Source organism: Chanodichthys erythropterus, chromosome 5 (genome assembly GCF_024489055.1).
Source record: "Chanodichthys erythropterus isolate Z2021 chromosome 5, ASM2448905v1, whole genome shotgun sequence".
Taxonomy (NCBI): domain Eukaryota; kingdom Metazoa; phylum Chordata; class Actinopteri; order Cypriniformes; family Xenocyprididae; genus Chanodichthys; species Chanodichthys erythropterus.
Window position 1 is genome coordinate 2405486 of NC_090225.1, and position 26354 is coordinate 2431839.

Sequence of the window (26354 nt, forward strand, 5' to 3'; positions counted from 1 at the left end):
ACAGGGCTAACACAGAGAGAGTCGATCACTGCTGTTCCCCAAAACCCATTCAGTGAATCTATTGGATAACGCTGGGAAAGCGTACCCTTCGCTGGGAAAGGAACGCTGCGGAAGCCACATCCTTCCCCGAAGGAGTTATGTGGAGAAGTACATATGGACTAACCCTGTAGGGCTGTGCTACATATGGAAGAGCTGGGGTGACTCCAACCCGATGAAGGGTAGGTTCTCCCAGAGGGAAAGACACGGGCTTCGTTTAGGAGCAACCGTGGAACCAACCATATGGGATCCCCGTAGGGTCACACATATGGAACCCAGCCTAAACCCGGTTCTCAAGGATACAACGGAGTATAGGCCTGGCGCCAGACGCTCCGCCACGTCGGCTGCCGAAGGGATATTGGAGGACTCGACAGGGTCTGCCTTGTAGGGACTCTCTGGAGAAAAGAAGCGCATGTAGCGCAGCAAGCCGACACTAAGCCGGGGCCTCTCCGTGCCTCTGACCTGTGGCGAGAACATGGGAGGAGACCGGCTCGACACGAAGGCTATAGTATCTAGCGAACGTGTTAGGTGTCGCCCAGCCCGCAGCTCTACAAATGTCTGTCAGCGAGGCGCCACGAGCCAGCGCCCAGGAGGATGCGACACCTCTCATGGAGTGAGCATGCAACCTGAGCGGGCAGGGCACACCCTGAGCTTGGTAAGCCAGGGCGATGGCATCCACTATCCAGTGGGCCATCCTCTGCTTGGAGACAGCCTTTCCCTTCTGCTGGCCTCCATAACAGACAAGAGCTGGTCTGAGGTCCTGAGGCTTTAGGTTCTGTCTATGTACAGTCGCAAAGCGCGGACTGGACAGAGTAAAGCCAGGGCTGGGTCTGCCTCCTCCGAGGGCAGCGCTTGCAGGCTCACCACCTGGTCCCTGAAGGGAGTGGTAGGAACCTTGGGCACATAGCCAGGCCGGGGTCTTAGTACCACGTGGCTATCACCCGGCCCGAACTCCAGGCACGATTCGTCGACCGAAAATGACTGCAGGTCCCCTACCCTCTTGATGGAGTCCAATGCCACCAGCAGCAAAGTCTTCATAGACAGAATCTTTAAGTCTGCTGACAGCAAAGGCTCAAAGGGAGCAATCTGAAGTGCTCTCAGCACCAGAGTGAGGTCCCAAGAGGGTATGGAGAGGGGACGAGAAGGATTTAACCGTCTCGCCCCCTAAGGAACCTGATGACCAGGACGTGCTGACCAACAGATTTGCCATCTAAGTGGTCGTGGTAAGCTGATATAGCAGCAGTATGGACTTTTGAGGGTGGAGGGGGGACAGCCTACACTCCAACCCTACTGCAAGAAGGAAAGCACGACTCTGATCGAGCATCTTCGGGGGTCTTCCCGGCGAGAAGGGCACCACTCGACGAACAGGTTCCACTTTGGAGGCGTAAGCACGTCTCGTAGACAGTGCACGTGCCGAAGTGATGGTGTTAAGTACCTCAGGGGGTAAGTCACCTAGAACCTCCGCATCCCGTCCAAGGGACCAGACATGGAGTTTCCAGAGGTCTGGACGCGGGTGCCAAAGAGTGCCCAGTCTCTGAGAAAGAAGGTCTTTCCTCAGAGGGATGGGCCAGGGAGGGGCTGTCGCGAGGAGTGAGAGTTCTGGGAACCAGGTCCGGTTGGGCCAGTAATGCGCAACTAACAAGACCTGCTCCTCGTCCTCCCTGACTTTGCACAGGGTCTGTGCAAGTAGGCTCACTGGGGGAAACGCATATTTGCGCAGGCCCCGGGGCCAGCTGTGAGCCAGTGCATCTGTCCCGAGTGTCCCCTCGGTCAGAGAGTAAAACAACTGGCAGTGGGAGGTTTCTGGTGAGGCAAACAGGTCTACCTGAGCCTTTCCGAATTCTCTCCAGATCAGCTGAACCACCTGGGGGTGGAGTCGCCACTCTCCTGGCAGCGCAGCTCATGATAGCTCGTCGGCCACACGGTTGAGCACACCGGAGACATGAATGGCGCGAAGCGACCTCAGATGCTTCCGACTCCACAGGAGGAGATGGCGGGCGAGTTGTGACATGCGACGGGAGCGTAGACCACCTTGACGGTTGATGTACGCAACGGTCGCAGTGTTGTCCATACGGACCAGTACATGCTTGCCCTGAAGCAGGCCTTTGAGGCGGCTCAGAGCAAGGCGTACTGCCAGCAACTCGAGGCAATTGATGTGCCAATGCAGATGGGGTCCCGTCCAAACCCCTGAGACTGCATGCCCGTATTACGTGGCACCCCAGCCGGTGGCAGAAGCATCTGTGAACACCACAGCATGCCGGGACACCTGTTCCAGGGGCACTCCTGCCCGAAGAAACAAGGGGTCCGACCACGGACTGAAGGTTCGGCGGCACTCCTGAGTGATTGGCACCCGGAATGTGCCGCGCTGCCACGCCCATCTCGGGACTCGGCCGTGAAGCCAGTGCTGAAGCGGTCTCATATGAAGCAGACCGAGCGGTGTTACAGCCGCAGCAGCCGCCATATGCCCCAGGAGCCTCTGAAAGAACCGCTGTCCTGCCATTGAATGTATCCAGGCAGTTCAACACTGACCGAGCACGTTCCTCTGTGAGGCGTGCTATCTGCTCGACCGAATCCAACTCCATACCGAGAAAAGAGATCCTCTGCACCGGGGCGAGTTTGCTCTTTCCCAGTTGACCTGAAGCCCCAACTGGCTGAGGTGTCTGAGCACCAAATCCCTGTGTTTGCACAACTGATCCCGGGACTGTGCTAGAATGAGCCAGTCGTCGAGATAGTTGAGAATGCGAACACCCCGTTCTCTCATGGGAACAAGGGCTCCCTCCACGACTTTCGTGAAGACGCGGGGAGACAGGGCCAGCCCGAAGGGTAGGACTCTGTACTGATATGCTCGACCTTCGAACGCGAATCTCAGGAATGGCCTGTGTTGCGGAAGAATTGAAACATGGAAGTACGCGTCCTTCAGGTCAATCGCTGCAAACCAATCTCGGGGACGGATGCACTCGAAAATGCGTTTCTGCGTGAGCATTTTGAATGGTAGCTTGTGGAGGCTCCGATTCAAAACTCGCAGGTCCAAGATCGGTCGTAACCCGCCGCTTTTCCTGGGTACAATGAAGTAGGGGCTGTAGAAACCCGACCTCAAATCGGCTGGAGGGACCGGCTCTATCGCGTCCTTCGCCAGTAGGACTGCGATCTCCGCACGCAGGACAGGGGCATCGGCATCTTTCACTGTAGTGAAGAGGACGTCCCTGAACTTGGGGGGGGGGAGCCGGGCGAACTGAATCGCAAAGCCGACCCTGATGGTCCGAAGGAGCCAGCGAGACGGACTGGGGAGCGCTAACCCGGCTCGCAGAGACCGTACAAGCAGGACCAAAGGGACCACCGGTGTACCCGCAGCAGGGCAGCGAGGTGGAACACAGGGACACGGCTCGGGGGGCTCTCTTTGTGAGGCGGCCCGAAGCGGCGTCACAGTGTGCTAGGCAACACTTACCTGGCTCCACGGATGGACAGAGGGAGCAGTCGAGGCTTTGGCTGCCCGCTGCTCGCTGCTGTCCGCTGGCGACAGAAGAGGGGATGAGAGTGGTGAGGTTTTTCTCCTCCCACTGCTCTCCAAACCCTCTTCAGACCTGGAAATGGAGGAACTGCTCTTTAAAATTTGGGTACCGCTGCCTCTTGGGTCAGTGGCGGAACAGAAACAAACCCAATAAAGGATTTACCACCTGGCCCTCCTCCAGGGGTGGAAGAGCAGCCCCACCCATCTCTGGGTCGCCCGTCTCAGGGGTGATTCTCACCAACCAGTTAAACAGCTGCAGAGACGGGAGGCGTCATCTCCCCGCAATGGATACAGCAGAGCCTGCTGCTTCTTCCGGAGTTTCTTGCAGGGGACGACACCCTTGGCGACGAGCAGACTGAGGGGCGGCCCAAGAGGAACTCAATGGTTTGTCATGGGAAGCTCCCCTATCCGCTACTAACTGAGGAGAACCGCTGGGCTCAGTCCTCGACAGTGTCACCGAAAGGCCACCTCGTAAGATGGGAGCATTGAGAAAGCATTTAGCTTGACAACCTCTCACACCTCACAAGGTAAGCCAGGGGGCACTTCTGGACCACGGAGGTGGACATCGTCTGGCTGAGGGCCTGCGCCGTGACTTTGATCACGGTTAGTCAACAAGCGCAGCTCAACCCCAGCACAGAACTACCCTCCTGCAAAAAGAGTGCCTTGGCCTCACATGCAGGGTGGGTGTGGTCTGTGTACAGCCACCCCATCCAAGAGGGTAGTGAGAGAGGAAAAACTTATGCAGATTGGCACCTTTGGCATTCCATATTTATGGCACCAATATACCCCCATACTGCCAAGTTTTCCATGCACATCTGGAAGACCCAGGAAAGCATGGCTGTAAACTCTGAATCTGAGTCAGCATAAGCACACACCATTACAGTGGGCAGCGTCACCCTCATTTCCAGAGCATAACAGCACTCTCTCCGATGCTGCAATCGACGTCTGTCCCTCAGCTGGAGCTCTGAATGAAATGCTAGGTTCCCCTATGAAAAGGACCAGCAATCCAATCCAGAAACTGCACAGCTTGCAATGCGCTAGAGAGGGAGGGGCCCTAGGGGGTTGGTTCCCCGAAGGAACCCCTCAACCTCATGTCACCCAAGCCATATCAGCAAAGTAGACCTCTTCTGGTGCACCAGAGAGGGCGCTACAATGGAGATTACGCAAGGGAACCGCGCATCTAGAGCGCCGAGCGAGCGCTGGGTTGCCGTGACAACCCGCGCTGCAGCCCGGCAGCTCGACGGCACACGACACGCAGAGGAGCGAGAGGTTTGCTCTCGCTGATCTCCGCGGTCTCCCAGAGTGTCGGGCAGAGCCGCGGCTGTGCTTTTACACACAAGCGGCAGCTGGCCAACAACAGAGGGGACTCAAGCTTCCCGGAGAAAGAAGAGTCACGACCGGCGTGTCGACGTGATCATGTTCTCATATGAAAACATGAACACCCACGAACATAATTTCAGCACGCGCCCAGACATGCGAAACTGTGATCGTGGCCGTCAGTGAGGACAGGAACGATCGCATCCAGAAACACAAGTAAGATGTCGTCTTTAAAAAGACGCGAATCTACTTGTGTAAGCTCTTTCAGGGACTTTACTCTTTTAGAAGTGCTGAAGCACGCAGGGGAACGGCCACCGCAACACAGACAGGGATTGTGTGCAGCCTGTCATGTGCTTTCTCTCTTTGAAGGCGCTCACTCTTACCAGCCGTAAAAACGGCTTTTCAGCGCTCAAAAGCGCACCGCACCGGCCGTGAGAACAGCCTTCTGACGCTGTCAAACAGCTATTTGCTCAAAAACGGCAAACGAAACAGAAAAAGAGAGGACGTCGACCCCGCTGCTGTGCTGTTCGCCCGCACTCGGAAAAAAAGAGAAGTTCAACCAAAAGCTTGACTCGTCTTCTAGCAGACACTCGCTTGTAGAGAACAGGAACAAACACCGTTCGGCTCCGAAGCGAAAAGCTGAAGATGCAACGCACCTGCTGCTCATTATATACCCGCGCTGCGAGGCGAGCAGCTGATGCATATGATTGCATGCCAATGTGCATTGACTCGTTTAGTTACACTCGAAGTAGATTGGCCTCTCTAGCGAGATTCCTATTCGTCGGTCTGTCCGACGTACGTCGAACGTGACCGACTGAATGGGAACTGCATTCTCACCTTGAAACTCTTAAAACTACAGTTTGTGGAACAAGTGTAGTATTTGTAAAAAATAAGGTGGATTTGCTCGGCTGCCATGACAGTCGCTTCAAGCGGAGTGATACAAATGGTGAAAAGGTAGGAGTGCTGTTATCACTAGAATATCACGGCAATCAAATTCGAGAACCAGAAAGAACTGTTGTATAAAATTGCATATATAAAATATATACGTATACACACACTTTCAAATTTAAACAATAGAACAATTAGATTTTTTGTATCAAAGTTCAATATTTGGGAGCAAATGTGTTTGCTTAATGAATGAAAATGCAAATCTTAATGCGTTCTAAAAATAAGTTTTAGGTTTTCTTTATGCAATTTTTTTTCTTTTTTTGGATCTAACATCACCTGGACGCGTTCCTCACAGGTAACCTTCACTTTTATACACAATCATCACTGTTAAAAAAATAAATCTTTATGTTAATGTCAAACATTGTGTCATTGAATCAGTCACTCTTGTGTCCTGATTTGAGCACAATGTCCACTGAACAGGACAGCCGTTGTGTCTGGCTGTCTAACTGTGTGAACATTGAGCCTGACTGTCATTTTCAAATGGTGTTTTTCTCTTTCTAATCCAATTCCAACTCAAGACCTAAAACTCACACAATTTCACAAGACACGACCAGAAAGAAAATCTGCGCATTTTCCCCCTGATTCAGTCTGAACCTGATCTGATGACAGACATGAATTCAGATTAAATCACTGAAATGTGCTCTAACGCAGCCCACCGGTCCATTTATGTCACCGTCGCCCTGCTGACAGAGCCTAGCTTGACCACAGATGAGCCGGTCAACATCTTTATGGTGTGAGATGCTGTTTGCAACATACTGCAAGGATGAAAGTATCTTCAACAGCAGATCACAGGCAGATGGTGATAGTGGCACATAGTGAAGAAGTGTTGCATGTTTTTAGTTTTTCTTGGATGGTTAATCGCGCAGCAATCTGTTAAACATTGGAGAGTGGAAAATTGTGTGAGAATGCAAATATAACAAGTCAAGGCTTGACAGTTTGTGCACATGCACCAGCTCTGGTGCCCACATGGAAGACGCAGGTTCAAATTTAGCCTATGTTGAGTCCTGATAATCCAAAGCTGAGGAATAAGCATTTGCACTCCAATCAGAAAATGACATTTTAATGGGGCCATGAATTGAGAAAGCAACTTTTCCTTGAGCTTTTGTATCGTTTTGTATCAATTATATATAGAAAGCGATCAAAGAACGCTACCTTTACAATCGCTGGAGCTGTCAATCAAACAGCGTGAGATTATGAGTGTCTGAGTTCTGGACTCGCACCAAAACTCCCGTTTTATTCAACAAATCTCTTAGTTACATTGTGTTTGCACTGTTAGTTATGATGAAAGCATTCGTTAGTGTGCAGAAATTGACGAGATCACTGCTTTCATGAGCTCAACAACATGTCTGTGATCGATTACATGTTCATCACTGCAACCTTTCATGCCACGATCTAAATATAATGCTATAATCAACACTTTTCATGATTAGATAACCCTGAGAGCTGTAATAGTAAAAACAGGAGCAAATGTGCTTGCTTAATGAATGAAAATTTTAATGGTTATAAAAATAGGTTTTGGGCTTTGGGACGATCCAGACAGAATCTATAAAAGTTCATGTTGAGCAACTAAATGCCAGATTTTATTAAAAATTTGAAAAAAGAGAAAGAAATAAAAAATAAAAGAAAATGATTTTATACATAATGCAGGTTTTTTAATCATAAACAAGCCTAAAATACACCAGGACTCTTATTTTGAAATGTCTGTGCTTTGCTTCTACCACTTGCTCATTCAGAGATGGAGATAAAACATGCATTCTAAAATATGCAGCATATAACAATATAAACACTGTCATATTGGATCAAGAGTAGAGCTTGCATTAATTATTGCACACTATTCATTGTTTGCAAACTGCTCTGAAACAATAAGCCTGGGGAATGTGCAAAATCACCATGTTTTGACTTTGAACATGCAGCGCTCACATTTATTTAACCGGTTCAGTTCATTTTATCAGGCCGTGTTGCACATTTTTTGCAAACATTATCCCATGCCAACAACATTTACATACAGTATGCATACTGCAGAAATAATATGAGTAGTATGGTAGTGTGCTATTTTGAACATTAAAAAAAAGCATCTATAACATCAACCAGTAGAGCAATAACAGCTCATTTCGACGACAAACAGAAACGCGCCACATCAGCATGTCTCTTTTTCTTGCTTTCAGGAGCTGATCTTCTTGCCTGCCAGGTATGCTCAGATGCGGAATGACTTCATTAATTAGCACTTTTCTGACAACTTGAGAATAAAACCGTCATACCGTGTGGTGTGAACACAAACAGAAACATTCTGCTAATGCATCTGAAGGACGCTCGTGAGCTAATGATCACAAAAATGCAAGCATTTATTCAGAGAAAGCTGGTAATTATTTGCTATGTGTAACTCTTTTACACCATTAATACGCCTCAGAAGCAGACGATACACCTGCGGCCATGTGTTTCATGCAGATGCGTGGGCATGAAATGCTGGTGCAATACGGCATAAGAGGAATAGCCTGTCATTTTAATTGAGTCAGAGGAGACGGCTGTGATTAATGGGCCTCTGTCTGGGTTTCTGAGTTTCAGCACAACTGCATGGAGAGAGATGCACAAACACATCTTAGTCAGCAGAGACTGTTGCTGTGGTTACAAGGAGCATCTAAACTTGACCTCCTGAGGGCAACTGCACTAACCGTGAGCATAAACAGGTTTGGTGTTAGTGCTGTTTGACAATAATGAGCTTTGATTTCTACACAATATGCTAAACGTGGACTGTACTAGTGACAAAAAGGTTATTGCATGACCTCTTAAAGGTATTTTCAAGGACAATATAGTACTAGTGATACTTTGCATCATGGTTATTAACTTAAAACTAAGTATAAACTCTATAAAAGAGTTGCTTGGCCATCACTGACTACTCAAAGGGCAATGCACTGTTATTTAATCATCTACAAAGCAATCTTTTGGCTTCATATCTTCGTAGAAAATTGCTGGGAAGTGTTTTATTTGTTCTGAAAATCATTATATTCTTTCTGTACCTTCGGTCTGAATTGAACTAGGCAAAAAGCTTTTAAATATGCTCCTCTACACAGTAAAATCCCCAGAGTGGTCCCTCTCTACATAGAGTTAAAGTAACACTGAAGCAGAGTTAAAGTTTTTGTGTTTCTCTTTTCTTCAGTGATTCTGCTTGTTAACAGCAGGTGTTCATCAGTAATGCACAATCATCACTTAATTAATCGTATAATTATCTCATTAACTTTAACTCTGCTTCAGTGTTACTTTAACTCTATTTAGAGAGGGACCATATGTACTCTAAGCAGAGTTGATTTAACTATGGGGATTTTGCTGTGTATATGATTGAAACTTTATTCAAATTAAATTGAAGCTACATAATTTCTAGTTGTGTCCAAAATGACACATGACACACTATGCACTTATATACTGTACTTACGCATTATGTATTCAACCGTGTTCAACATTCCACACTTCATTTTTTCGGAAGCGCATCTTCCGGGTATTTAAAGTGCACTTTTTCTTTTTGGAATTTTCAGTGTGAACACTCTATTTGAATATGTCATAAACTGTAAAAAACGATCATGATTTTAACGGTAAAAGACTGTAAAAATGCTACGGTGAAAAATTGTTAACAGAATAACTGTAACAGATCTAACCGTACATTTAATGTAATTTTAAAGTAAACTACCATTACATTTACAGTTTTTGTAAGTGAAAAAGAACAAGCCATTGTATGATTTACCGCAAATTGTGACATTCCCACAATTCCCTGTGTGGCACTTCACATTTGATGTATTTTCTTGAAATAACTATGTTTCTTCTTATTTTTTTCTAATCAGTTATGTACATTAGGGTTTTATGTTACATATAAATGTTTTTAATGTCACGTGTGTTTACAGTGTTTAGTGTTTGTGTGAATTAGTATTAACCTTCTCAGATTTTGGAAAAGCTGCTTGTGATGAGCTTTGATTCATCATGTGACTCATCACAACTGTGTTTGGTGGTTGTCAGTGTATTAGAAATGTACAAAACATTTATTACTACTTTAATTGGTGGTAAATTAACATTAAATCAGTTAATAAAAAAATGGTATTTTACTGTAAATTTAAGTTAAATCTGTAAAACCTAAAATGTTGCTACCGTATTTTTTAAGGTAAATTTCTGGCAACCGTAGCTTTGTTTTTTTACAGTAAATGTAACAGAATTTTTTTTTACAGTGCACAAGTACGCAAATTGGAACACACCTACTGAAACATTTTAAATCCATTATTTGAGAATTGGAGGATGTCAATAAATTGTAAAAGAAAATAATAATAAATAAATAAATAAATAAATAAAATTAAATGACACATCTTGTTGCTATGTTGCTTTTATTTGTATAGGTTTTGTGTATGTGTGTACATGTTATTTTAGGCTACTTATCTTGGTCAGGAAAACCAAAATAAAAATGTTAGACATTAAAAAAATAGAATAACAATGACAAAAACACATAAAACCATAAAAAACATTTTCGTTAACTCAAAATAAAATATAAAATTTTTTGCCAAGGCCACAGTTTTTCATTTTTGTTTATTTTAACTGTTACTAAAATTACTAAAACTGAAATAAAAATTTATATAGACTTTTTTTTTTTTAACGAATAAAAACACACAACAAAATCATCAAAACTTTAGCTAAAATGAAAACAAAACTATATATATTTCTCCAATTTAAAAAAATTATATAAAATATAAAAATTATATAAAATATAAAATTAAAAAAACAATTCAAAATAATAATAAAAGCTATAATTGTGGGGCTGTAAAAAATGTGTTCATTTAGTATTATTATATATACTTATTACCCGTCAAATTAATGGAGGGCACAAACCATCGACACAAACGTTCACCCGACACAGTCTGAGTCTCGTCAATAAGAAATGAAAGGTCTGTCGCTTCAGGAGAGGCGAACACAAAAAGAGATGCATTAGAGTTTATTTTGGTGAGTGAATGTTTGCAGAAACCCAGAGACGAAGCACAGCAAACACACAAAACCTCCTCTCTGAAAGCCTTCCAGAACATCACCTGCTCACATTCTCTGCTCCATTTACTCCTCCTTTAATTACATCTCCTCCTATGGACAAACATTTCACCCAACAACAACGAGTTCCCCGGGATAGAAGTGCCTGAGTAAAACAGGAGCACTACAGCATTAATGGACGTAAACAGCTTCTGAAACAACAGTGAATCCTGTCAACTCGCACCTTCAGCAGTCATTACAGATGATACAGTACGCTACTGCACCACGGTACTCACTGATAAGGTACATTATACAGCTAAAATATGTGTGTACACCCTAAAATAGTCATTTTTGCAGCAATATTTGTGTTGCTGTGGCTTTAAGATGTCCTCATCACATGTGATATTGACTTACTATGCACTTGCTCATTAAAATGCATGTGTAATTTTTCCGGTTGCAAACTATAAACATGCCAACAGGTAAAATAACTGTAACTAACTTGCTCTGAAAGATTTTCTTTATGTTCCTATCAATAATTAATAATTAACTGCCAATTGATATTTTTGATGCCGCACTGCTGCACTCCATTATGCTCAGTTTGTTGTTAGGATAACAAAATGTTTAAAAAGTTACATTTTTAGGACAGTCTGCCAAAACTTGGAATTCTCGTAATTCTGAATTAACATCTCATAATTCTGACTTTTTTTCTCAGAATTCCGAGAAAAAATAAAAATAATTGCGATGTAAACCTGCATTAGAATTATGTTTCTCTTTTTTTCAGTGATTCTGCTTGTTAACAGCAGGTGTTCATCATTAATGCACAATCATCACTTAAATAATTGCTTAATTATCTCATTAACTTTAACTCTACTTTAGTGTTATTTTAACACTATTTAGAGAGGGACCATATGTACTCTGAGCAGAGTTGATTTAACTCTGGAGATTTTGCTGTGTACAAGTGAACATAACTTCATAATTATAGTTTACATTATTATGCACTTTAAGTATACTACTATGTTCCTGTTTAGATATTAATTTTTATACTAGAAAAATACCTTTAACTGTACTTTAATTTTAAAAATAATTTACTCTAGCTTCATGCATCCTTTTCTATCAACACTTAAATGTGGGTAAGTTTCATTAAAAAAAAGGCAACATTTTAAACAAAAACCTGAGAAAATGGCATTTTTGTCAAAGACTTTGTCCAGATGGGATGATCAAAACACAGATGGAGTAGTTCGAGTCCATCAACTCCCCCAAAGCTTCACAGTCCTGTAGCTCGTTCTGGGTCGACATTTCATTCAGTAACATTTTAGGCAGTTTTGATTTATATGATGTTTAAAGGTCCCATTTTTCATGTTTTTTTTGAAGCTTTGATTGTGTTTATAGTGTGCAATATAACGTGTTCATGTTTCGCGTGTAAAAAAACACAGTATTTTTCACATAATTTACTTATCTGTATACCGCTGTTTCCACTGTCATAAAAACGGGCTGATGACTTCCTTGTTCTATGAAGTCCCTCCTTCAGAAATACGTAACGAGTTCTGATTGTGCCAGCGGTTCCTGTGTTGTGTTTCGACAGCAGCTTAGCGCTCCTTGCCCGGAAAGGTCACGCTTCTCACCATAATGTGTGCTGCACATAGTTTTACATGTGGATTATTGTGGTGTTGTGCCGAATGAACATAAAAGACAATAATTCCCGAGAGACTGAGCTCTTTAATCTCCACAAGCAGCGACAGAAAATGTACAACGTTAGCAGTCACTCAGAAGAGTCCCTCATACGGAAAACAGCCATATACATAAACATAGTCCCCTCTTGTGGCCATTATGTGCACTGCAGTCCAACATTAACTATTGCAGTAAGGATACCACAATTACAATTTTCGGGAACCGAGTTAAACATAAATTGTAACCATTGATCTCTAAGTACAGCGTCCCTGGGAAGGCCAAGTAGCGGAGGTTAGTCAAAAAACGGTTTTAGTGACGTCATTAAAGGAGGAAGTAGAGGGATGTAGTTCGATGTAGGCGACTTCTGTTAAATAAAATATCTCGCTTGGCATTGAACTTAAGAGTATAAATAAAATCTGTAAAATTTTAAAGCTCAAACAACAACATTACACACTAACTAAAGTTTAAAAAACATGGGATCACGAAGAACGGGACCTTTAATGTTGATGATCACGTTGTTTTACATTTGCGTAAGCAATCTTATCACTCGTTTCAGCTTGTGTTTCTGCAGAGATTCTGTACTCTTTCAGAAGATGTGTAATAGCGCCCCCTACCGTGAAAACACTGATAGCCTGAAAATTCAGTTAGTGGCAAGAAAAGAGTAAAGTAGATTTGAAGTGAATTCCTGACCAGTGGACTAGCCAACACAAAAATTCAGATACGAATTAGGAATATATGAAGAGTTTGGTTCCAAAACGCATTGAAAAGTCAATTACTTTTGCACAAAATGCAATTTCCATCATGTCATTCTGTCATGTTTTCTCCCCTTTATTCCAAATCGCGACAAACGCCAGTCTCCCTTCTCTGCAGAACGCGATATATCCGCTCAACCAATCACAGCGCACCATTCCGCGCACTGCAAACAGTAATGGCGGCGCTCTGAATACACCCGTTTTCTGGAGCATTTGAGAAGTTGGCTGTAAATTTGAAGTAAAAGGTGACCGAGAGAGCCATAGACTCATGGGAAGAAACTATCAAATATCTGGATTCATAGTTTGGTGACTCTGTCAAGCTGTCACCAATGCACTCGGCAAATGTGTTTATTTTAACCGTGTGGTGGGACATTATTCATTTAACATAACATTGACTCGTTGAATTCATTTTAGGAGCGACAATTGAATGTATTTTTAGTAAAATGCCTGTATATAAGATTAGTATTGATCAAGATCAGAGGCTGTCATATATGTGAATCAACTTTGTTGTGTATTTTCAATATGAAAAATAACTTTTATATTGATGGATTTATTGTATTTTGGGGAAAAAAGAATCAGTTTTTACCTTTGAAAATCAAAATGTAGATTTGAATTTTTAATGTTTTTATAACCAAAAGATGCTATGTGGAAGTTTTAAACAGAAAATAGTGGTTTTTGTCTTGCCACTTTCTTGGTAAAGAAAACACATTTTTACTCAAATTACTCAAAATGGAGTTATTGCGTTTTGGAACCAAACTCTTCATATCCGTTTTCTTTATAAATCAATATTTTCAAACAGTGTGAGTTTATAAGACAGTATGCTATGTGAAAAAATATATTTAATAGGCTACTCCAAAACTTTTAAGTATATCTCAATCAAAAGATTGAGTACAAGTACAGGCCAAATATACTAAGACTTTTCTATCAGTAAGTCAAATATACTTAAGTGCAATTTTTCTAAAGGAAGTATATAAGAACGTATACTGTCATATTTTTAGTTTACAAGAAGTATACTAATAGCACACTTAAATAAACTTCTTTTTTGTAAGGGTATTGATATGGCCAGTGCTTGAAGTTGGCTGGTACACACCGATTTAATCTGTAACATACCCTCACTTTTTTTAGTGTACCGGCACTTCTCACATGTTGCTGTGACCGCCCACACCAAAACATTGAATCACAGAATATGCAACCCATTTGAATTGTATTGAGAAAAGCAATGGAGGAAGTCCAACATGATCTACAACAGCCACATAAACTAAAAAGACGAAAAGAGGGGAAAACAAGAAACTAGTAAAAAATTAATGCATTACTTTTAAAAATGTACAACAAAAATATCAAAGTTACTTTTTCACATTTATTGACTAAGCGTTGCCTTACTATAGTAGAGTGATGGTAATACCATGGTACTTTGATGTTCAAATGTTTAAATTGTATTCCAGGGTACTTATGTACAAAAATAACATTTGTACCATAACTTTTATGGTACAAATGTTGCATTGCATGGTGCATGCACAAAAATATGGTGCAAATGTACATGCATGGTGAATGTACAAAAATAACATTGCAAGTTGTAAAAATATGTACAAATATTCAAATTATCACGGTAATGTCCGATAACTTTACTTCTTTACTCCTCATGGTGAGTTAGCATCTCTTACAAATCATATTTCCACTCCATTTAGGAATTCTTTTCAGAAAATGAGATGTTGACAACAGCTCTTTGTTTTTGAACAAGCCGGGACAAAGACTTGCGTTTAAAAATACCATTTAATATGTGGAAATATATTCCTAATTACGCAAGCACCAACCCAACCGCAAACTATAACCCCGACGTGACAAGTGACACACGCAAACCCTTTTTCTTATGCCCAAAACAGTGATTTGATGGCAGGTATGTGGCAAATATGTGTGTCAGCGTGTTATTACCCCAGTGGGAAGACAAGCTAATAAGACCCTAGCAGGAGCAGCCCGTTCATGTCAAAGATCTTTTGTGTTCTGTATCATATTCGCCCGCTTTGCATATTTAGCATCAACGCTCAGCCTATCATTAGCTCACGATCTCTCTCATCCCGGCACAAAGACGCAGACCAGCAGAGCTCTTTGTTGGGCAAAATGTGTGTGTGTCAAATTAAGCACATGCGTGTAATCCCTGTAACGGCAGTGCGAGAGCTGGCGAGAGTCCCGTTGGCTGTCAGCCGCCTTCCCCTCCTGTTGTTGGACGTGTAGGAAAACGAGTAAATGACAGACCACCGCCCGCAATCTCCATCCTGCATATATCCTCGTGGGAGGAGAGAACGCCAGAGCCAAGTTGAGGAGATTTTAATGTGCATCTGGTCGTTATCGCCAACTAGTCAGAGCAAGACCAGTGCGTTACCAGTGAATTTACACCAGTGACAGCTTTCCATTAAACACTGGGTGAATTTCACAAAACATGTCAAAAACACTTCTGGATCATATTGCAAAAAAAAGAAAGAAAAAAAAAGAAATTATAATTTGCATGAAGAAAATTCATGATAATTAACATTGTTGAATATAAAAGTTAACAAACACATAAATTAATCAATTAAAGTGTTCATACATTATTTATGCATGGCAGTATTTGCAGCCTGAATTTAGTTTATTGATTTATTGATTTTATATTAAAAAAAAAGTGTCTGAATATGATGATTTTCATTAATGTAAAGAAAAGATTAAATTGTATTTTGCATAATGAAAATGAAGCCTATTGAAGGATAATTAACATTATTGAATATAAAGCTAAATAAAAAATATTTAAAATAATAAATACATTCATAACTGTATCAATATAAATTAAAATTGAAATAAATTCTTAAGTATTCACACATTATAGAAGTATGTATACATTGAATATAATTTATGCTATTAATTTTTAAATAAAAAGGATGAATTTCGTTAATATAAAAGATTAAATGATATTTTGCATAATTTAAAAAATATTTAAAATAATGAATACATTCATAACTGTATCAATATTAATTAAAATATTCATTTAAATATTCAAACATTCAAAGATTAAATTATATTTTAAATAATGAAAATGAAGACTTGCAGGATAATTAACATTACTGAATATAAAGCTAAATAAAAAATAAATACAATACATTTTTAACTTTGTACTCTGATTTTACTTAAAAAAGTGTTTAAATATGATTTTCATTAATGTAAAGAAAAGATGAAATTATATTTTGCATAATGAAAAAGAAGCCTCTTGCAGAATAATTAAAATTAAATATGTATTAAATTAAAATATTCATAAATTATAGTAGTATTTGTACATTGAATGTAATTTATACTATAAATTTTTAAATAAAAAGGATTATCATTAATATATAAAAGATTATATTATATTTTGCATAATAAAAATGAAGCATCTTGCAGGATAATTACCGTTATTAAATATAAAGATAAATAAATAGAGTACATAAGTGTATCAATATAAATGAAAATATTATATAATATTATATATTATATAAATCAATTCTGGAGTACTCATACATTATAATATTTGTGCAGTAAAAATAATTTATGCTAATTTTAAATAATAAAAATGTCTGATATGACAATTTTCATCAATGTATTACAATAATTAATTGTCAAGAAAGTGTCACAATGCAAAAAAATAAAAATGCACAAATTTCTTGAGAAAAATGGGTTTATTTTCTTTATGAACATATTAAAATATTCTATATGTTCGTAAAGAAAATATTGATTTGGAAATTTGTATTAATTTGGGAAAAAAAATTAAAATAGAAAATTATTTCAAATTTAAAAAAAAAGTGATATATATACACATTTACATATATATATATATATATATATATATATATATATATATATATATATATATATATATATATACACACATATATATACACACATATATATATATATATATATATATATATATATATATATATATACACATATACATATATATATATATATATATATAATTTTTTCCCCCAAATTAATACAAATGTCAAAAAATTATATATATATATATATATTTATTTATTTACTTTTTTTTCCCAAATTAATACAAATGTCCAAAAAAAATTAAATAAAAATAATATTATATATATATATATATCATTTTTTGCGAGATTCACCCGGCTGTGTTTAATTCAACATAATCAATAATAGAGCTGTTTTCAATAAAGATTCAGTGTCAAAGGAACATGTATACAGTAATTTGGCTGAAAACACAATTTAGAGAGACACTGGCAGCAAATGTGAGGAACAGAGATATCCACTCCATACAAATCAATGCTGAAGCCTACAAAACATTTTCAGCTGAAACATATGAAGAAATGGCTCCCCCCGGTGTCAGCAAAAAACACACTGCGACTCTTCAAGGTCTGAATCTCATCGATAGCGTCTGTCCTGTGTGTCATTTGTGTTACGGTGTTACTCACCGTACTGGGCTTCCCTCTCCTGCAGCTCCAGTTTGATCCGGCTGTGTTGCTCCTTCATGCGGGTCAGATCGTCTCCACTTCCTGTGCTCAGCGCCTGCAGTTTCCTCACCAGCCCCTCCAGACGATCTCTCTCTCCGTACACGCTCCGGATTTCTGCCTTCAGCTCTTTTGCACTGCCGAAGTCATTTCCTGCAGCGAGAACAAAACACAGATGCATGCAAATGTACATCATAATAGTTGAAAGTGATCAAACTATGATTTGGGATATAAACTTGCATACTACACAGTACAGATAGCATGCAAATCGGGATGCAGTCAGGGACCGTTACTGACAATCCTCATTTTGGCTGCGTGAGATTCTCCAGCTTTGTTGTTTTTGAGCTGTTAAAGCTCCGCCCTCTTCTGGAAAGGGGAGCTCATTTGCATTTAAAGGGACACACACAAATGATCTGTGGGGGATTTTGAGCTGAAACTTCACACACACATTCTGGAGACACCAGAAACTGATATTACATCTCGTGAAAAGGGGCATTATAGGACCCCTTTAATATTTTTATCCAGCAAAGATGCATGAAATTGATCAAAACTGACAGTAATTTCTAATTAGACATTTATAATATTCCAAAAGATACTAATATCAAATAAAAGCTGTTCTTTTTAACGTTGTATTCATCAAAGAATCCTGAAATAGAAATATTAAGTGTTTTCAACACTGATAATAATAATAAGAAATTCCTAATTTTTAAGTCACTTTGGATAAAAGCGGAATAAATGTAAATGGGTCATTGATGAATAAGGTTTTAAGTGTAAAAATATAATGGAGATATAATTAATTTTATAATTAATTAAGTTGTATTAAGTGTTAACAATGAGATTATGTGGTTTTTATAATCAATTAACTCTGCTTTTGTCATTTTTTACAAGATGGACAAAATTTGTCACCAAAAAAGTCATTCGGTTTAACCAAACTTTTGGTTTTACCGAATGACGATATTTTCAATCAATGCTAAAAGGCTGATATCTAAAGAACAATCAAACATTTTATATTTAGCACAAGTTTTTAAAATATTACAACATTTTTCATGTTTTATAGCGGTTGATGTTTCGGGACATGCGTATGATCAAGAGAAAACATGAATTTATCAAATAGTTAAGAGAGATTTAGTTACTTTGCTTCATGACCATGTGGTCCTTTGCAGGTGTCTGAATGATGTCACATGATACTGACCACATGACTTAATCCAAAACAGTCCCTTTATATCGGTTACTCCGAATGACATCAATGAAATTCATTTTTCCGGACATTCTTTCTCATAACAAAGCAACGACTTCTACACATAATTTTAATATCATTTTGCGCTTTGTTGATATATGATGTTATAAAATCATGCCAGAATAAAAAATATATACATTTATTACATTTTAAGATATTTTAATCACAAATTAACAGTTAAACCGAATGACCTTTTGACACTTCAAAATCTTTAAAATACCTTTATATGAAGCAAAATATAATGAAAACCTTTTGGATTCAATACAAGAGATCTAGTTGTACTACCTTACATACTTTGGATGTCATATCTTTGTGTTTTATTATTGTTATTAAGGCCTTTGGACAAAAAAAACATAATTGACTCATATATAAGAAATGTTTTGTGAGCAGCAAATCATCATATCAGAATGATTTCTGAAGGATCATGTGACACTGAAGACTGGAGTAATGATGCTGAAAATTCAGCTTTGATCACAGGAATAAATTACACTTTACAATATATTCACATAGAAATCAGCTATTTTAATTTGAAATAATATTCACAATTTTTAACTATATTTTTGATCAAATAAATCCAGCCTTGGTGAGCAGAAGAGACTTTTGAGACTTTTATAGTCATGAGTTCCTAGAAACATGACAGTGGAGGACAGGCTGTACTGTCCTGTCGCTCTGTATTGTCTAGTGTTGTGGAGCACAAAGTGACAGTGACATTTGAAACAGCCACAGGAGGCGACGGGCCGCTGCTCTCAGGGTTCAGATAAGTACAGAAAGTGAGCAGAGGTGCGGCGGTACCTGAGATGGCCGCGAGCTTCGCCTCGTGGAGGGCCAGCAGCTGCGTTTCACTCTCGCTGACCTTCCGCCGCAAACTGCCGGCCAATCTCTGACTCATCACCGCCTGAACGAAGAGAAAGAGAAGTTACTGTAAATTGTGTTGAATTTTCCTCTCATTTCACATCATGAATGATGCATGCTAATGCACGACAGCTGTTAATATTCTGATATTTATTCATGTGGAAAACTCAAATTATGCTGCTAAAACGTTCAGAAAGCGAAGGGCACGCAGAGGTTAGAGTTTCACAAGGACGTCTGTCAACAGTCTCACATTGGATGATTTTAGTTTCTTATTTTATAAGAAGTGTGACTTTTCTAATAAGGCTGAGAGTTTCTTGCTTCTAAATCATATTTATAATATCTAAAATACAATTTTATATAGGACACATAACATTTTTCTGTTAAGAGAATGTCTTGCATAAAATAAAAATCTAAAATACTAAAATACAAAATAGATTTGTTTCGTATAAAGTTTCTTTGTTAAGAGTAAAAAATATTAAATACAATATATATATATATGCCAAATTAGAGAACATCTAATAAAAATAAAATAATATGTGGCACAAATGTACGTTGTATTTTATTATTTTATTTTATTTCATGTCAGATATGGCACAAATTTATGTTGTATTTAGGATTTTTATTGATTTATTTCATTTATGTTTTGTTTTATTTTATTTAAGATACTCTTCACACACAAAATTTATTGTATTTTTTATTTTATTTTTATTTTCCGTTAAGATTATATATAAAATAAAATAAAAATCTAAAAAACAACATACATTTGTTTTGCATAAAGTTTTGTTTTGCATAAATGAAATAAAATAAAATATTAAGTACAACATATATTTGTGCCACAATTTTTTTTTTTTTGTGAGAACATCTAATAAAAAATAAAATAAAATAAAAAAATATGTGGCACAAATGTACGTTGTATTTTATTATTTTATTTTATTTCATGTCAAAAATTTTCTGAAAAAAATTATGTGGCACAAATTTATGTTGTATTTAGGATTTTTATTTATTTCATTTATGTTTTGTTTTATTTTATTTAAGATACTCTTCACACACACACACAAAAATTGTGGCACAAATGTTTGTATTTTATTTTATTTATTGTATTTTTTATTTTATTTTTATTTTCCGTTAAGATAATATGTAAAATAAAAATCTAAAAAACAACATACATTTGTTTTGCATAAAGTTTCTTTGTTAAGAGTAAAAAAATAATTGAAATAAAATAAAATATTAAATACAACATATATGTGTGACACATTTTTTTTTTTGTAAGAGAAAATCTAATAAAAAATAAAATAAAATAATATGTGGCACAAATGTACATTGTATTTTATTATTTCATTTCATATCAAATCAAATATTTTCTGAAAAATTTTATGTGGCACAAATTTATGTTGTATTTAGGATTTTTATTTATTTATTTATTTTGTTATTTATTTATTTATGGTTTATATTATTTTATTTTATTTAATTTAAGATACTCTTCACAAAAAAATATATGTATGTTGTATTTATTTAATTGCATTATATATAAGTAATTTTATTTTATTTTTTTGTATTTTTTATTTTATTTTACTTTTCTGTTAATATATAAAATAAAATAAAAATTTTACTTACATTTGTTTTGCATAAAGTTATGAGTAAAACCTTAAATACAACATACATTTGTGCCACAAAAAAGTTTGTTATGAGAACAACTTCATAAAATAAAATATTTGTGTCGCATAAAATGTTTTGTTAAGAGAATATCTTGTAAAATAAAATAAAATGTTGCACAAATGTATGTTGTGTTTTAATTTATTTTGTTATTTTATTTAAGATATTCTCTTTAAAAGGTTTATGTGGCACAAATTTATGTTGTATTTAGGATTTTTATTTATTTATTTATTTTGTTATTTATTTATTTATGGTTTATATTATTTTATTTTATTTAATTTAAGATACTCTTCACAAAAAAATATATGTATGTTGTATTTATTTAATTGCATTATATATAAGTAATTTTATTTTATTTTTTTGTATTTTTTATTTTATTTTACTTTTCTGTTAATATATAAAATAAAATAAAAATTTTACTTACATTTGTTTTGCATAAAGTTATGAGTAAAACCTTAAATACAACATACATTTGTGCCACAAAAAAGTTTGTTATGAGAACAACTTCATAAAATAAAATATTTGTGTCGCATAAAATGTTTTGTTAAGAGAATATCTTGTAAAATAAAATAAAATGTTGCACAAATGTATGTTGTGTTTTAATTTATTTTGTTATTTTATTTAAGATATTCTCTTTAAAAGGTTTATGTGGCATAAATTTATGCTGTATAGGATTTTCATTAATTCTTTTTTTTTTTTTTCATTTTTTTTTATTTTTTATTTAAGATATTCTTAACAAAAAATGTGCATGTATTGTATTCAAGAATTTTTTATTTTTTATTTTTTATTTTACTTTTCTGTTAAGAGAATAAATAAAATAAAATAAAATAAAATTTTAAATTAAAATAAAATAAATCTTAAACACAGCACACACCGAACATGCCACAGAACATTCTGGAAGCCGGTAATCATGGACCAGATGCCACAGTAGACACAACGGACCTCCCGACGTGAAAGCGCTTGTGGGACGCAGCCAGACGTGCCACGGCTGTGCCATCAGATAATGACGTACCAGAGGGCAAAGTCTCACTGTGCCATTTTTCAGGCAGCTCATCTCCTCTCAGATCCACCCGCGGTGCCAACACACACTCTGAGCCTGAGGCTCACACTGCAGCCACACCGATCCCACTCACACACACACACACACACACTCTGAGAGCTAAATGACAATTTCCCATGCTGCTCACAGGAGGAAGCAGCTCATTTTGTCTCAGATTGTGGGGGGAGCGCCGACACAAGCTAGCTAATCAAACTCACACACACATCACAATTTATTGCTACAGGAACTGGTGACTTTGATTTTGGATTGACACCAGTACAGTATTTTCCAAAAAATAGTCTTTTATCGTCTGAAACAAGCTGTGACTTATTCCAATGTGACTTGAATAATGCAATTAAAAGTGCATTGTCCCGAATGAGAGAGGTGCATAAGCCCAAGTTTAGGTGTATTGCACATTTAAGGGGCGTGTCCACTCATGAGGGGGAGGTGCCTGTGCTGCATAGAATCTGGGGGCGGATCTATCAAGATAGGGGCGTGTTTGTTTTGGTGATTTCAAATGTCAACAGCGTTTCTCAGAAATCACTTACTGCACCTTTAATTGAATCTTGTTAATGTAGTGTTGACTGGTTAGTGCACTAGATCACGAACAGAGGATTAAGATGTGGACTTACTTTAGCCGTTGCCTCTTTGATGGACAGACTCAGCGTTCGCTCCTGCTCCTGAAGTCTGAAAGGCAAATAATCCATGTCAGTAATGCTGAAAATAATGAGATTTAAACATTATAGTCATATATTTTACAATAATAAATAATGCCTTTGTGGAGGGCCAGCAGCTGCATTTTTTAATTGAGAGTAAAAAAAAATGAAATTAAATAAAAATCTCAAATACGACATATATTTGTGCCACATTTTTTTTTGTTTTTTTGTTTTTTGTAAGAGAACATGTAATAAAAATAAAATAAAATATGATGTATTTTATTTCATTTTGTTATGTTATTTCATGTAAGATATTTTATTAAAAAAGTCTGCATGGCTAAAATTTATGATGCATTTAAGATTTTTATGTATTTATTAATATATGTTTTATTTTATTTAAGATACTCTTCACAAAAAAAATGGCACAAATGTATCTTGTATTTAATTTAATTGTATTATATATATGTAATTTTATTTTATTTATTTTATATTTTATTTTATTTTACTTTTCTGTTAAGATAATAAATAAAATTAAATAAAAATCGAAAATACAACACATTTGTTTTGCATAAAGTTTCTTTATTAAAAGTAAACAAAAAAATAATAAAATTAAATAAATTAAATTAAAATCTTAAATACAACATACATTTGTGCCACATAAATCCGTTTGTTAGGAGAACAACTTATTAAAATAAAATAAAATAAAATAAAATAAAATAAAATAAAATAAAATAAAATAAAATAAAATAAAATAAAATAAAATAAAATAAAATAAAATAAAATAAAATAAAATAAAATAAAATAAAATAAAATAAAAACTGTGCCACATAAAAGAAGAGAATATCTTATACGATAAAATGTGGCACAAATACATATGTTGTATTTTATTTTATTTTGTAATTTTATTTATTTTATTTAAGACATTGTGACACAAATTTATGTTGTATGTTACGTTTATTCAATTTATTATTTATTTATTTATATTTTTTCCATTTATGTTTTACTTTATTTGAGATACTAAAAAATAAATTGTATTTAGGATTTTTTTATTTTATTTTATTGCATTTTTTATTTTATTTTACTTTTCTGTTAAGAGAATATATAAAATAAAATAAGAAAAATAATGTAAAATAAAGTAAAAAAAAAAAAAAAAAATGAAATAATGAGATTTGAACATTAAAGTCATACATTTTACCATAATAAATGATGCCAAATAGTAATAATGGTCCTTGATTTAGCAAACACCACTAATAAAAACAAGTAAGCAAGTACTACTGTAATAACACGTTGTGATTGTTTAAATAAAGCATTAAACATAAATGCATAAAGCGCCTCCCATGCATAAAGATCCTCTTTAGATTAATACGATATCAGTAACACATCTCAGACCAAGAAACGTTTCAAATGTCAGCTATTCTTCTTAAACATAGGTTTTGGACAAGCATCTGTGGATCCTGAAAGCAATAAAAATTCATAACCGTGCTGAAAAGTGCTTCTCATTTCCAGAAGGCCCAGGTAACAACACAATAAAAGAGAGATGTAGGGAGAGAGCAAGACTCAGCTGCTTCTCCTCAAAACTGGCTTTCAAATCGGCCCGCAGGAGAAAATAAATCAATCTCTCAGCAGGGTTTGTTTAGCTCAGCTCAATGTTATGACCTCAATCTGCACCGTACCTCCAATAAATCTACATATGCATCAAAATCAATCTGTGAGAGACCAAACAGAGTCATGCAATCGGGAGTTCAATATTCCTCTGCTCGGAGGCAGGCGTTTCCATGCCCTTTGTTCTTTCACCAGAAAGTCTCGCTGAAACTCCTCCAAAAACTAAAGCCACTGAAGATGAGATTCGACTGAGGCACGTCGATCTCAAAATGGCACGGCTGGTGGATACTGACGGGCACATCTGACGTCGTGACAGTGAACTGCACTTTACACATTCATTCCATTCACAACGTCACCTGTCGTTTGTGTTCGGCCCTGACCAGATGGACAGAAGAAGAAATTATACAGAAATTACAGCAAAGACAGAGTTTTTAATGTTACCGGCTCTCACTGATGGTATCACATTATATACTCAAACTTCCACTTATAATTATATAATTCTTTACTAAACCTGATGGCATAATGATATTAATAAAGCAGATAGCTCTAGATCTTACACCTGACTGAATGTGCCTCGTCATGAATGAATGCACATCAATAATGTACATAATTATTTTAATTATTAATATATTATATTTTAATACATTATTTTAAAAAGAAATACAATTATTATCAATAATAATAATAGTCATAAATTAATAGTAAATTATAAATAATCATTGTTATCATCATCATCAAAAATAATAATAATAATAAAATCAATAGTAAATCATAATTCATATTTAAATATATTAAATTATTATAATATATTTTAATAAATTATATTAGATAAATAAATATAATTATTATCTATAATAATACTAGTATAATAATAGTAAAGCATGATAAATCATTCATTTTTAGTGTTATTATTAGTACTATTATTATCATTCAAATTTGTTAAAATATAAAATATTTTAATAATATATTAAATAAATACAATTATTATCTATAATAATAATAGTAGTAAATCAATAGTAAAGCATAATAAATCATTCTTTATTAGTGTTGTTATAATTATTATTATTATTATTATTACTGTTATTATCATCATCATCAAAAGTATGAAAATATGATCATATATTTTAATAAATTATATCAATAATATTAATAATAATAAGAGTAAATCAAGAGTAAAGCATAATAAATCATTCTTTATTAGTGTTTGTTAAATATATATATGTATATATATAAATGTATATATATATATACACTTTAATAATCCATATTAAACAAATACAATTATTATCTATAATAATAAGAATAAGAATAATATTAAATTGATGGTAAAGCATAATAAATCACTCTTTATTAGTGTTTTATTATTATTAATATTATTATCATCATCAAATGTATTAAAATATTATAATATATTTTAATAAATTATATCAATAATAATAATTAAAGTAAATCAGTAGTAAAGCATAATAAATGATTCTTTATTAGTGTTTGTTATTATTACTGTTATCATCAAATATATGAAAATATAATATATTTTAATAATCTATACTAATTAAATACAATTATTATCTATAGTAATAAGAACAATAATAGTAAATTGATGGTAAAACATAATAAATCAC

The 26354-nt window shown here is 36.2% G+C and overlaps 1 protein-coding gene across 6 annotated transcripts in view; it reads right to left on the bottom strand.

The window, feature by feature from the left end:
• The window catches only part of disc1 (DISC1 scaffold protein), a 75107-nt gene that overhangs the window by 23597 nt on the left and 25156 nt on the right, over positions 1-26354 (bottom strand). For all 6 annotated transcript variants that reach the window (XR_010895182.1, XM_067385639.1, XM_067385637.1 and 3 more), the window contains exons 7-9: positions 23107-23161; positions 19723-19825; positions 17658-17846 (exon numbers count right to left, since the gene is read on the bottom strand). Coding sequence is in view for 5 of the 6 variants with exons in the window: in XM_067385639.1 (XP_067241740.1) it covers positions 17658-17846; positions 19723-19825; positions 23107-23161 (347 nt within the window). In the remaining variant the exon portion in view is untranslated. The remainder of the gene's footprint in view (positions 1-17657; positions 17847-19722; positions 19826-23106; positions 23162-26354) is intronic.